At 40.0% G+C, this 15133-nt stretch overlaps 2 protein-coding genes across 2 annotated transcripts; both read right to left on the bottom strand.

Moving 5' to 3' along the window:
* Positions 1–1000: 1000 nt before the first annotated feature.
* On the bottom strand, positions 1001–2179 carry LOC124127764 (neuronal acetylcholine receptor subunit alpha-2-like). Its single transcript, XM_046491130.2, has one exon. The coding sequence runs from the start codon at positions 2177–2179 to the stop codon at positions 1001–1003; it is 1179 nt and encodes a 392-aa protein (XP_046347086.2).
* A 3341-nt stretch (positions 2180–5520) lies between these two features.
* LOC124127774 (neuronal acetylcholine receptor subunit alpha-2-like) lies at positions 5521–6747 on the bottom strand. Its single transcript, XM_046491142.2, has one exon. The coding sequence runs from the start codon at positions 6745–6747 to the stop codon at positions 5521–5523; it is 1227 nt and encodes a 408-aa protein (XP_046347098.2).
* Positions 6748–15133: the final 8386 nt, after the last annotated feature.

The following is a 15133-nucleotide window of genomic DNA, read 5'->3' as shown; positions in this document are numbered from 1 at the left end:
ATGAAGGAATTTAAAATCCAAGGGAGCTTGCTGTACGGAAGATTTGGTTGGTTGGTTGGTTTGTTGTTTAACGCTGCACTCAGCAATATTCCAGCTATATGACGGCGGTCTGTAAATAATCGAGTCTGGACCAGACAATCCAGTGATTGACGTCATGAGCATCGATCTACGCAATTGGGATCGATAACATGCATCAACCAAGTCAGCGAGCCTGACCACTCGATCCCGTTAGTCGCCTTTTACGACAAGCATAGTCGCCTTTCACGGCAAGCATGGCTTGCTGAAAACCTATTCTAACCCGGATCTTCACGAATACCAAGAAAGGCATTTGTTTCTCGTCTGCCCCATACATAACATGACATGAAGTCGAGAGTAATAACTAACCGTTAATCAATATCTTGCTTTCCTAGTCATATTGAAATCATTTAGGCGAAGCAAAGAACAATACGCAACTGCACAACATAAATAAAATATAGGTTAATCATTTAACAAAAGTCTAATAATGTAATCATGTATTTATTGTGTTAACTATGATGAGAATACAACTACATCAGTCTGTCACGCCTTCATCTACCCGCAACTGTACACAACACACGCGATCTTTGCAATGGAAGGCTTTGCACAAACAAGCTTACCAGCTGCATAAGAACAGCTTACTCAGTTTGTTACAGTACAGTTCAGCCATGAGGACTTTGCTTCTCTCAAATCATGAGTTATCTGTGTGCCACAGACAGACGATTCATTTCCAAACTGATAGTGTCGGTGTCCTTGAAACTGGTGAATGGTAGCACCATTTTGATTAAAGGTTAAGGTTGGTCTTAAATATCTTTGACTGTATTGTTCAAGGCAAGAAAACAAGCATCAAACGTCTTAAGTGAAAGTGAGATATGAAACAAACAAACAAATAATATTTCGAATGTCCATGCAAGATACATATTGCATTATCAGTTAAAAAATGAAATTATTATTGTTCGTGGGTATCCTCAAGCAGACAGTCTCTTCAACAACTCAGACGGAGCCCGGCCTCGGAGAAAATAGCTACAACAGCAGCTGATGTTATGTTGATGCCAATAATCAGAATGAATAGTACAAACATGAACATGTCATCTATTGTGTTGGCAATGACCGTCCATGAAAGACGTTCCGTTGCACCAGCATAGCTAGTTGACTTATAGTCACACAGTTTACGTGTCCACGACGGGATAGGTTTGGAGTCTGATAAGTTGGATACCTTTTGGGTAAGGATGGTGAGAAACACAGACAGGGCGCTGATGACGAGGAGGAGGGTGATGTAGATGGTGACAACGGAGACATGTCTGGACGTCTTGGGCAGTGTGTCACTCAGCAAGGTCAGGAACACCACAAAGGACAGCATGATGGTCATTATGAAACTGATTTGTTCCCCTTGATCCATGGGCAGAGCAAACACAAGAGGGATTAAAAGCGATATGAACAATACAGGAAGGAAGAGATTAAGAACATAGTAGGAAGGGCACCGGTTGAGCTTGATAAGAACGACCACATTTGGTGTATAAGGAGGGTAACTGTGTTCAAGATGTTTGGAAATCTCTGCAATATTCCACACACTGTTTTGACCTGTACTTGTCATCACACCAGCAGCATCGAGGAGGTTGAGCCATACACATTCGTACATCATCCATTTTGTAATAACGATCTTGCAAGTTTGTGTATCGAATGGAAAATAGGTTGTGTCCAATGCACATTCAGTCTTATACAGATCGCCAGGGCTCCACATCATAGTTCCATTGCTGAACATGAATACTATCAGATCATCATACCCCATGGCCTTGTGTGGTTTAAGGCTATTACTGATCACAAGATCAGGAACCCAAATATCCTTCTGTTTGTAGCTCACGTCAGATACGTTGTAATCAGTCTGACTCCACGCTAGTGCAGGGTCCATCCACACAACGTTCAACCAGCCATTTGTCGTCATTGTCTGTTCTCTTTCATCCAAATCCACCATAGATTGTAAATAGAAATTGACCGAAACATTAACGGTACCATTGCTTGATGGAGGTACGTTTACAACGTAGTCCTTCAGTGAATCAGTCACCAGCCGTCTTCTGATGGCCACGGCGTCATCTTCACTAACCACAGAACTGAAGATAGACCAGCTACATAGAATCAGCTTCATCAGCACATACCGGTCATTCATTGCTGGAGTTCCACGATATGTTTGCTATCCGCTCATTACATCACAGTGGTGAATGACGCACTGTACCTAAGCATTAAAGCAACTACCAGCCCGACCTTATGACTTGTCTGACAAACATGATTGGAGTATGACAGTATTCTTTTTGGTATAGCAATTACCAGCCTCTTGAACAAAGTCAATACACAGAATCCATGAACATAATACATATTTACATATGTTTCTATGCGTCGGGATATTTACCGATTTTATTTGTTGAAGTTTGGATGTTTGATAGTTCATGGAGGGAACATTATGTTAAATCAATCCCGCTGTTTGTAGGCATCTTTGAAATAGTGAAAGAACATATTTGGTTTTAATAGCCAATAGAAATTGAAACGAAACGTGTCGAATTTAAGTTAAACATCATTCGGCCAAGACAAAAACAAATTACCTTAACATTTTGACAAACTTGTGCAAGACAATAATGACGCACATGGGTTGGCATGACCAGCCGATTGGTAGGACAGGGCCCATCCTACCACCCGTCTAGGGTGAGGGAAAGGGTCGAGTAAGGGTCAAAGTGGTGTATTGGACTAAAGAACACTATTGCTGGTTCCGGAGTCCTCAACCACCAGACTCCCTTCCTCTGCCGACACAGGGACGCCCAATTCGGTTGCCTTAAACGACCAGCAATGGGGCGCTGGTGACACAGTCCACCTCGTGTCATCACGGGGCGGGCCCAGAGATATCAGCATAGTGTTTGAACTATCAGAGCATGTATATACTACCACAATTGCCACTGGATAAAATGTGGTCAATCAATAGAATGACTTCTTTTGAAAAGCCCTGCACACTTATTACCACGAAACAAAATGAAACCTTCCCTCTGTAAATAAAGGCCTACAGACCAATTAGCTCTCATCGATATTTTGTACCGATTTGCTTTTGACGAGCTTTGCTGACTGATATATTCAAATGTTTACATTTTCTACCGATCTAATTGGTTTTGTCTTTAGATTGAATATATCAACAGGAGATTGACTGTACCAACCGTAGCATCCTTCAAGTGAGAAGTTTAACGAGACTGTCAAATGTGTCCATAGAAAAAGGAAAATGTTGCCCCTAGTAGTATGTGACGGACCATATTATTTTGGCTTGACTACGTTCGCCTGCAATACGTGTAAATTGTCATGTCGTTGTTTGGTATATGCATACTTCAGGTACACGTATTTACGGAGGCAACAGAACAGGACATTCGGCTCCACTCGGCACATTCCGTTACTTACATCACACCCTGAGCAACAATGGCGTAGTGGTACCATGATTTCACTGTGCGCCCCATATCGGCATATATAGGCCCTGCAATATTGCAGCCGGTTCTGAGAAAAGTTGGTATGGTTAATAGAATAGGTATACAATTGATATCGAACATCATTTATATAGGATCACGACTGACGATCGATTATGTTTTGTAATGGGAATAAAAGTGACAAAACCCTTTCCATATTCATAAATAAAAATCTGCCAAAAGTAGAGTCGATTCTACGATTCGTACTATATCATAAGCATGTGGTTATGAATCAATATAGTGGTGATACCAGGTGTTCGTGAAAAGTTGAGCGGATACTGCTCGACCGGTGGCACCTGTCACAAACACATGCAAAGGCATGTCAATTGTTCAAAAAAAAGGGGAACATGCGGTACAAGTTAAAACAGGGAATTGCATCGGACATTATTTTTGTCACTGATGCGTTGAATTTGGAAATGTCCTCCACATGTCTTCCTTAACACGTTTGACAACTTCTGAGCAAGAGTCGTATGACGCGAGATCTTGCGAGATATTGTGAGAAGCGGCATTAATGGTTGTACCGAAATAAAGGGAAAGTTTACTATTTGAAAGTTTGAAGTCACCTCTCTTGTTATACAGTCTTGTGGAGAGTGTTTTGTCGCCTTGAATCTTTATACATAGACTTAAATATGAATAACCATGTCGTGAAACCTGAATGAATCCTGTTCTAATATGGATTCCTCCCTCCCTATGCTAACCGAGTCGCCCTATAGGATTGAGGGGAGCGTTCCACATGCACAAACCATGAAGGAACATATCCAAGGGAGCTTGCTGGACGGAAGATTTGGTTGGTTTGTTGTTTAACGCCGCACTCAGCAATCCAGTGATTGACATAATGAGCATCGATCTACGCAAATGGGATCGATAACATGCATCAACCAAGTCAGCGAGCCTGACCACCCGATCCCGTTAGTCGCCTTTTACGACAAGCATAGTCGCCTTTCACGGCAAGCATGGATTGCTGAAGACCTATTCTACCCCGGATCTTCACGAATACCAAGAAGGGCATTTGTTTCTCGTCTGCCCCTAACATAACACGACATGAAGTCGAGAGTAATATTTAACCGTTAATCAATTTCTTGCTTTCCTAGTCATATTGAAATCATTTAGGCGAAGCAAAGAACAATACACAACTGCACAACATAAATAAAATATAGATTAATCATTTAACAAAAGTCTCATAATTTAATAATGTATTTATTGTGTTAACTATGATGAGAATACAACTACATCAGTCTGTCACGCCCTCATCTACCCGCAACTGTACACTACACACGCAATCTTTGCAATGGAAGGCTTTGCCCAAACAAGCTTACCAGCTGAATAAGAACAGCTTACTCAGCTTGTTACAGTACAGTTCAGCCATGAGGACTTTGCTTTTCGCAAATCATGAGTTATCTGTGTGCCACAGACAGACGATTCATTTCCAAACTGATAATGTCGGTGCTCTTGAAACTGGTTAATGGTAGCACCATTTTGATTAAAGGTTAAGGTTAATGTTGGTCTTAAATATCTTTGACTGAATTGTTAAGGGCAAGAGAACAAGCATCAAACATCTTAAGTGAAAGTAAGATATGAAATATCTCTTGATATACTTAATATTTTGAATGTTTATGCAACATACATATTGCATCATCAGTTTAAAAAAAATGAAATCAATATTCTAAGTGCTTATCGACCCGTGAAGATCTGGGATAGAATACGTCTTCAGCAACCCATGCTTGCCGTAAGAGGCGACTAGCGGGATCGGGTGGTCAGGCTCGTTGACATGGTTCATGAATGTCATCGTATCGAAATCGCATGGATCGATGCTCATGATGTCAGTCACGCGATAGTCTGGTCCAGACTCGATTATTTACAGACCGCTGTCATATAGCTTGAACATTGCTGAGTGCGGCGTTAAACAACAAACAAACAAATAATATTTCGAATGTTCATGCAACATACATTTTGCATCATGAGTTAAAAAATGAAATTATTATTGTTTGTGCGTATCCTCAAGCAGACAGTCTCTTCAACAACTCAGACGGAGCCCGGCCTCGGAGAAAATAGCTACAACAGCAGCTGATGTTATATTGATGCCAATAATCAGAATGAATAGTACAAACATGAACATGTTGACCTTCCATGAAAGACGTTCCGTTGCACCAGCACAGCTAGTTGACTTATAATCCGATTTTATGGTACCTCTTGAAGACAAGTTCAGTTTCCTCCATATGTGCTTTTCATCCCATGTGGCATACAGTTTACGTGTCCACGACGGGATAGGTTTGGAGTCTGATAAGTTGGATACCTTTTGGGTAAGGATGGTGAGAAACACAGACAGAACGCTGATGACGAGGAGGAAGGTGACGTAGATGGTGACAACGGAGACATGTCTGGACGTCTTGGGCAGTGTGTCACTCAGCAAGGTCAGGAACACCACAAAGGACAGCATGATGGTCATTATGAAACTGATTTGTTCCCCTTGATCCATGGGCAGAGCGAACACAAGAGGGATTAAAAGCGATATGAACAATACAGGAAGGAAGAGATTAAGAACAAAGTAGGAAGGGCACCGCTTGAGCTTGATAAGAACGACCACATTTGGTGTATAAGGAGGGAAACTGTGCTCAAGATGTTTGGAAATCTCTGCAATACTCCACACACTGTTTTGACCTGTACTTGTCATCACGCCATCAGCATCAAGGAGGTTGAGCCATACACATTCGTACATCATCCATTTTGTAATAACGATCTTGCAAGTTTGTGTATCGAATGGAAAATAGGTTGTGTCCAATGCACATTCAGTCTTATACAGATCGCCAGGGCTCCACATCATAGTTCCATTGCTGAACATGAATACTATCAGATCATCATACCCCATGGCCTTGTGTGGTTTGAGGTTATTACTGATCACAAGATCAGGAACCCAAATATCCTTCTGTTTGTAGCTCACGTCAGATACATTGTAATCAGTCTGACTCCACGCTAGTGCAGGGTCCATCCACACAACGTTCAACCAGCCATTTGTCGTCATTGTCTGTTCTCTTTCATCCAAATCCACTATAGATTGTAAATAGAAATTGACCGAAACATTAACGGTACCATTGCTTGATGGAGGTACGTTTACAACGTAGTCCTTCAGTGAATCAGTCACCAGCCGTCTCCTGATGGCCACGGCGTCATCTTCACTAACCACAGAAGTAAAGATGGACCAGCTACATAGAATCAGCTTCATCAGCACATACCGGTCATTCATTGCTGGAGTTCCACGATATGTTTGCTATCCGCTCATTACATCACAGTGGTGAATGACGCACTGTACCTAAGCATTAAAGCAACTACCAGCCCAACCTTATGACTTGTCTGGAGTATGGCAATATTCTTTTTGGTATAGCAATTACCCGCCTCTTCAACAAAGTCAATACACAGAATCCATGAACATAATACATATTAACATATGTTTCTATGCGACGGGATATTCACCGATTTTATTTGTTTAAGTTTGCATATTTGATAGTTCGTGGAGGGAGCATTATGGTAAATCAATCCCGCTGTTTGTAGGCAGCTTTGAAATAGTGAAAGAACATATTTGGTTTCAATAGCCATTTGAACAAAACATACCAAGCAACTCATTGAGATCAATGTTGGTACAGGAGAAATGCAACCGTTCTTCCCTCCATTGCAAATATATGGTGAATGTTCCGATATATAAAACCATCTGGATTAACACGTGGATCGGCTAAATCTCTTTACGATATCGTTGGATTTAGTAAACAGACGCCATTGGAATCGCCAACGAATTGACCTTCATTTTTACAAACAGTGCATCTGTTTTAATGTGATGCTCAGAGAGACACGATGATCCTGTGAATTGTTTAGAATGGAAGTTACGTCTTTTGAAGTTTGATCTTTCGACACCATAGCTGAATAAAAGTTTAATCCCCGTCTAAACTGATACGATCTAAATATCCCATTTACAATTGTTCAAACGTTGAAACAAAGCAGGATTTTTTTTCTGTTGAAACGACATTTTCCTTTTGTTACGTGTTAATATCCTAAATGGATACGCGAAGGTTACCAAGAAATAGATTGTGAAATCACACACGGTCAATGAACAATTACACATTATAATGAAATACACAGGATAAATTTACATTCATACAAGGCGATACAATGGGTCAAACTGTGTGGCTGCAGTGATATGTAATAATAGATCATATTACGAATGGCAGTGCACTCGCAAATGTCAAATACTTGCCACAAATGTTTGTCTTGAATGAGGCACTTGCTCCGAACTTGAATCCAGCAACCAGTGTTGGAAATAGACAGAAATGTCTGGGTTTTTCTATAGGCATCCGAACTAGGTAGGAAGATAAGCTGCAAGTTAAGGCAAAGAAGCAAGGCTTCGATGTTCTACTAAACCAACTCAGAATCAGCCTTCAGTGCAGATTGAATCATCTTCCAGCTGTGATTGGAAGATTTTGTGTAGGATTTTGATGTTTTTGAAATGAAACATCCATTCAGTAATTAAAACTGACCATGTTTTTTCAACATAATGACTTATGCTGAATGTGACTCCAGGTATTTTCAAGCAAGTGATATTTGGTGAAGAACTTGGAGTGGTGTGTTTAGCTTCCTGTACTCGGAAAAGGAGCTGGCTGAGCTTGTCATTTTTATGCTTTTTATTGCTTAAGGCCAAACTGTACACACACGTTCATTTTATAAGCTGTAGAATGCACAATATTTTAAAATATATAACGTTACTATAGAAGTCTTAACTCAAAGTTTCAGAGTGTCAGGGAAGAGTCAATGGACGAACAAGTTCGTTTGTCAGAAGAAAATGACTAAACTTGAGAGGCTTGACGTAACGTTTCAGAGCAGAAGAAACTACTTCATATTCATGGTCGTGGGATGACACAGAGAAGTTAGCCGTCACTCTATGAGTGAAAAGCTTTGGATAAAAGACGTTGATAGGTATTCAAATGAACGAGCACACCGCTTGAATACCGAATCAAAAGTAAAACCAGTCATCGTTAAGTTCACCTTTTTTAAAGACAACATTTTTTGGATGCAGCCAAAATCAAACTCCAAGATGAAAATATCGTTTTGTTGTAAATGATTTCACTGAGAGGGTTCGAAATGTTCGATCAGTGATTATATCGTTCGTGGTTCAAAACGAAATGATGGCAAAAGGGCATACTTAACATATGACAAATTGGTAATATCTGATCAAATATATGTTCTGTCAGATGATGGCAGTTCACTGGAACCAGTGGGTACCAGGCGAGTTCCTTACCGTGGCACAGATAGAGCTGCATAGGGAGTCCACGAGCTTCATGGGGTGCTTGAGAAGCAACCGATGAACCACAAGGTTGGACACCCCCGGGGTGAGCAGGAGACCTAGGGACTCGTCAGTGGTCTGGACAACAAACCCATAGTGGACACTGATTTTTGCTTTGACAGTTGCCACATAGATCTATCAACATGCCTACATATATGTTCATGGAACGTTCAAGGACTCTTCAAATGATATATTCTGGTGTCCCCCGCCGTGATATTGCTGGAATATTGCTAAAAGCGGCGTAAAACCATACTCAGTCAGTCAGTCAAATGATATATCTTGAAACCATAATGTTATGAATTCTTTCTGTTGAGTGTTCTGTAAACTTTATTACATCTGACAAATATGCTGTTAGTCAAGCGGTTCCATGCCACATAGTTTACAGATTGCCTACCAGTTTGGGCAAAAGTCCAAAAGCAACTAATATACATAGAAATCAAATTAAATTCATGCGAAATGTACAAATTAGTCTTTGTGTCTGACAAGTGCTATCTCAGTTAGCATAACAGAAAAGCCAAAGCTGCAATGGTAGTAGTAGTGGTTTATTTCAGTAAATCAGGCCACAGGCCCATTTTACAATATATATTCAAGCATTCAAACATGTTGTGCCACCAGTGCATGTAGTAATATCAATACTAATCAGTACAAGGGTATCTGAGACCATATACATATGGTGGTAGAATTAGTAGTTTATATAGTGGATAACAGCTGCTTGCTCCTCATTTTAAGAGCAAAGAATGTAAACTTGGCAAGATTATTGATTGTGAAAGCATTAAGTACTGGTGGTAAATAAAACTTTACATTTATGCTCTGATGGAGATATATAATAATAACTTGGCAGAAAGTTTCTTCTAAGATCGTCATAAAACGGACAAACTAAACAAACATGGTATTCTGTTTCTACATTTGGAATGATACAAAATGGACAAAGTCTTTCACATTTTGGAGCACCTAACTTTCTACCCTGTGATACCATAAGATCACTGCTCGACGTACGAAACTGTGAGAGAGTAATCCTAAATGCAGCAATATTCACAACACTAAAATAATTTTCATATTCATTTGATAGTTTAATTGTTTTATACAAATATAATGAAGATAATTTTTCAAAAGATTCAAAGAGACACTGGTTATCAATATCAATACATCTTGTTCTAAAAGCGGATATAAATAAATGAATACAAGAAACTGATTGTCTGTTCCAAATTTCACCATATCCAAAGGAAAAAGACAGATTTTTAACTTTCAGTGCCCAGCAATCTAGACCCTTTTCTGCCCAAAGCTGCAATGATCAATATATAAACGTGACAAAAACATTTCCACTATCATAAGAAAACGCAACGCAACATTGTACGATTCCGACACTGTCATAAGCATGTGTTTATGAATAACTATCAAATAGTGATGATACTAGGTGTTTGTAAAAAAAAGTGAGCGTATCCTACCCAAAGGCAGGTACCAGACATTCCAGTGATTGACATCATAAACATCGATCGACGCAATTGGTGTATGATGACATGAACGGCAACGAGCAACAGTCCATGCGATGAAGGCTCCTGCCATATGCAAATACGTCATGTCACGTGAGGGGTTTGAGAGGTACGTTCACACAGTCAGTACCGTGTGCGTCCATTTTGAGAGAATAAAACCGATTAGAACAATACAGGAGTAATAGACCAATCGATCCAAAAAAGATATGATCCGAGGGTTGAGCAGAGTTCTTTATGACCAGTCACGATCTCGTGTAGACCATATAGCTCGTATTTTAATGGTATAAAATGTAATATTGATGTATGTGTTGATTAGAATTTTTAATCTATATTTGAGATATCTTGCTGACATTTTATTTAGGGATAATTTATTACTTTAAATGTTCTGAACTAGTTTTGAAAATGTAACAGTCGCTTATATAGTGCTGTTAAAGATTGTTAAAGCCTATGCTTAACTCTCTGGTGCTAATCTCCAATCTAGAGCTTGAGGATTTAGATAAATAAATAAATATAAGTGGCTAACCCCCTTCCATAAACATAAGAAATATCTGCTAAAAGCAGAGTACAGTGTACGATTCTGTTTTTATCATGAACATCCGTTTATGAGCTGTACGTGAAACTAGAGACATTTTGGCAGTGAACTGAGGCTTTCACATACTGCTGTGTTTATATGAACAATACCCTTTAAAAGCTACGTGAAGGCTCACTCACTCACTCACTCACTCACTCGGGGCGGTCGGGTAGCCAAGTGGTTAAAGCGTTCGCTCGTCACGCCGAAGATTCCCGACAAGGGTACAATGTGAGAAGCCCATTTCTGGTGTCCCCCGCCGTGATATGGCTGGAATATTGCTAAAAGCGGCGTAAAACCACACTCACACACTCACTCACTCACTCACTCTGCCTGGCCCGGACTCGATTATTTACAGGCCGCTGTCTTATTGTATCAATATCCTTCAGCCAGCTATAAAACAACACACAATAAAGGGTCGACAATTGCTTCTTAGATCACGCGACAAAGACAAAAGCACCACTGTCACTGAGTGTTAATATATAACAGAGAATGACAAGTAAGTGTGAATCACACCTGGATGAGAATCACTCGTGTACAGTAGCACATACATATCAGGCACGCTGACTTGGTTGAAGCATGTCATCGTATCCCAATTGCGCGGATCGATGCTTATGATGTCAATCACTGACTTGTCTGGACCAGACTCGATTATTTACAAGCCGCCGTCATGATTATATAGCTGAAATATTGCTGAGTGCGACGTTCAACAACAAAAAACAAAAACAAAAACATATACGACATGCGTCTGTGTTTGGGCTCTACGAACAAATTCTCAATGGTTTTGGCGTACAATCATTATCTTGACGTTCACTGTTTTTCACACTTCTGTAACAAAACTATAGAGCCCTAATTAAGAAAAGACCGGAGAATTCGACGCATCTTTTTTGTCTTTTGTTATTCAAAGCAGCTTAGGCTTACCCATGTAAACAACAGCAAGCCACGGTAATCTGCCAACTTCGTAAGACACTGTTACATGTTTTGCCCAAAGGTTCAATCCAATTTGTGACCCTTTCACCGCGGCTGTTCTCGAACGCCTCGGGAAGTCACGTTTAATCTCACCGACGCGTGACTTCTGCAGAGTCGGTCGTATGGACCGCCATTTTGAATTCTTTGATGCACTATGTTAAATAAATACTTCCTGTGTGCTATGAACTACACAATGCCCACAACGTTATGGGTGCACTTTGGAGGTCATTATGTACTTAAAAAATATAAAAAACGGTTTATAATTAATTAAAGAGTCATTTGCACTTTTAGAAGATTAGACTCGTTTATTATGAAACATGCGGGTTCATGTTTAGTATGGCTAAGTTTATAACGTATTTAAAAGTATTTTATTTTAGTATTAATTAATGCGTATCAATAAAACCATGGCAATGGTTCAACTATGTCATGACCGGAGTCAAAGGGGGGTTTCACAAAATCCTTGTCTTATTCAGTATATTGTTTTGTTGACTGCTTCTTTGATTTCATTAACCAGACATTAAGATATCTAAAGATATATATTTAACTAGATTTTTCAAGGTTACACTCTGGTACGGTTTGTCTTTGTTTGTTTGAACTATTTATGCATTTAGAATTTATTTTTGATAATTTCATTTATTATGAAAAGCATCTACATTAAATATTAGACTATTTTACTTAATTTTAATTACCCATTTTAGTTAGAATGCGGTCAACTTGTCATTCGTCTGCTGAAAGTTAAATATGTAACCGTCATAACATATTATTTTGCTACTTATTAATAACACATATCAGTAAGTTCTTCCTGCAAATAGAACACTAGACGCGCAGTAAAGCATGTTGAAATCTATATGCTTGCAGAGTAGATATAAGCAATCTACTTCAGATGCTACTACTAGCTACTATATATCTACTATATATGTCTTGTGATACAGGTGCATCACACGAACAAGAACATTTTTAAAAAGTGTGCACTCAACAAACTACTCGAAATACCGTCAAGCTAATTAAAATCCCACATCCCCAAACTTGTCAGATTTACGTTAAACTATTCACGACCACGTAATCGCTCTAACTCCCACATAAAGGTCTCTCAAAGGGCAGACAATCGTTCTTGCTTCCTCTCTTGAGTTCCCGCTTCGCAGTAAGTGGCGAAGATACAGACATGGCAGGACTGTCTCGCACCTACCTTCCGCGTGTCGGCTTATCTGTTCCGAGGTGACACCTTTGTCCGTTGGTGGGCCGAAGTGGTCTTGTTTACCTGACTGCAACTGTCAACACTTTCCAAATGCGAGCTTACCCTTGTAAGCCATCGTCATAAGTTCACTCCCGATCCGAAATGGAAATTAATGGACGTTCTTCAACTGTCGTCTGCTTGATTTCAATAATCATCGTGTTCTTTTCGCCGTCGGTGTCTGGTCAAGGATTTGATATGTCGGCTATTCGTAACGAACTGACCATTGGCGGATGGAGCGTGTGTCCCTACTGTGACCTTTGTGCCAATATGGACCAGTGTTGGGAAGGGTGTGACGAGTACATGTGCCAGTTCTGTCCCTATATCCACCATTGCTACACCACATGCAAGACGGATTGCTGGGACCCCGACCCCGTGGACACTTGGTTTACGTGGGGAAGGCTGTTCTTCTGATGTTTTCTGATGCTCTACAGGACGGCTGGACTGGTATGTGACAATCTTCAACCGTATATATATGTTATTGTGCCGTCACATTTAATGAACTGAGGCCGTATTCGTGCAAGTCTTAGACGTTTTAAGTCTGAAAAGATTCTAAGAAACACCAAATGAAGGGTTGGAAAGCAAAACAGCCTAAGTCCTACTTAGGCTGTTTTTGTATTATAACAAAAATAGAAAGTACTCTTTAAGCTCTATTACCTAAATATAACTTTTACCGGATTTAAATTATTTTTAACCCGAAACAGCGTCTTAAACTATGAAAAATTGTGCAAAAATGACCTTAGTCATACTGAGGTCTGTTTCGCCTGTAAGTACTCTAACGTAGGTTGTTTTGCACCATAACTCTTCTACAATGAAGACAAAAAAGACATCGAAGCACATGGTGTCCTAAAAAGGGTCGTCTCCATATTGTCGAATTCATGACTATATAAGGTGGGTATCAATAGGCCGTTCATGAGACACTTTTCGTTTTTGATCTGTAATTATAAAAAGCATGAAGACAGAATTAATGTTACTCTTCAATCTAAGAATTGTTAAGTCATATTCATAAACCCTTTAGCAATGAGGGTATTCCTAAAGCTAAGAGTAATCGAGAGAACTTTCAGTGACTTTAGGGTGTTGTCAAGTATCCAATATGGCGGCAGATGATGCGCCTGCATCAGCTGGGGACATTCAGGCCAAGAAATAATATGTTCGCAAAGTTCCGAACTGTTTTGTCTCGATAGGGCAGGCTTACCTCTGGTACACAAAAAATACATCATGTCCGAACTAAGAGTTTGGTTTCCGCTAAACGTTACTCTCAGAGCTATTATATATCTACATTCCTAAGTGTAACTCTTACTTGAGTTCGAGAAAAGAGTATTCCTAAGAAAATTCTGAGAATGTTTATGAAAACGAGCCCTCGTCTTTACAACAATCGGTGGTCCAGTCGTGTAAGGTGCCGCAATTCGCTATGCAGAGTTGCTTCCCTTAGACGTGCCAGAACCTTGTGATCATGAGTTCGAATTCACCACAGTGGCAAACGTCTAAGACCAGGCTGTCTTCCCACATCAAGCTGGCACGTCGCGCTGTTACTGTACAGTAAAGTACGGTTATAACGAACACGCTTATAACGAACTGACGGATATAACGAACTTACTTTTTTGGTCCCGACTATTTGCTGTAGTTATGCTGTATATATGCTTATAACGAACTACGGTTATAACGAACTAAAATTAGTAGTCCCTTTGAGTTCGTTATAACCGTACTTTACTGTAATACAGTCCAAAGCGGTGTTAAATCAAGGTCGCATATTCACTTAACAGCTAAATTGGGAAGACGGGCACAGAGTCAGAGGCGCAAAAATATGTTTGTGGAGTTGCGGCCCTTTGTAGTCCAAGGTTCCTCTGGTCTTTGGTTCAAACCCATATTCAACATAATTTTAGCCATGAGTCGGTCAAAACCATACACGTGCTTATAAGTAACACTAAAGTGGTCACCCCACATCACGTGTGGCTATTGGGGACACAAATGCACTGATATCGCGTGTTTTCAAGTTGTAAGGCTTATAGTAGGCATATCCTAGTACTCGTAACACTTGTCAGA

This window comes from Haliotis rufescens, unplaced genomic scaffold (assembly GCF_023055435.1).
Source record: "Haliotis rufescens isolate VD_foot unplaced genomic scaffold, xgHalRufe1.0.p SCAF_5, whole genome shotgun sequence".
In the NCBI taxonomy this organism is placed as follows: Eukaryota; Metazoa; Mollusca; class Gastropoda; order Lepetellida; family Haliotidae; genus Haliotis; species Haliotis rufescens.
Note: the sequence above shows the minus strand (reverse complement) of the source record. Positions and strands in the feature narration are given on the sequence as shown.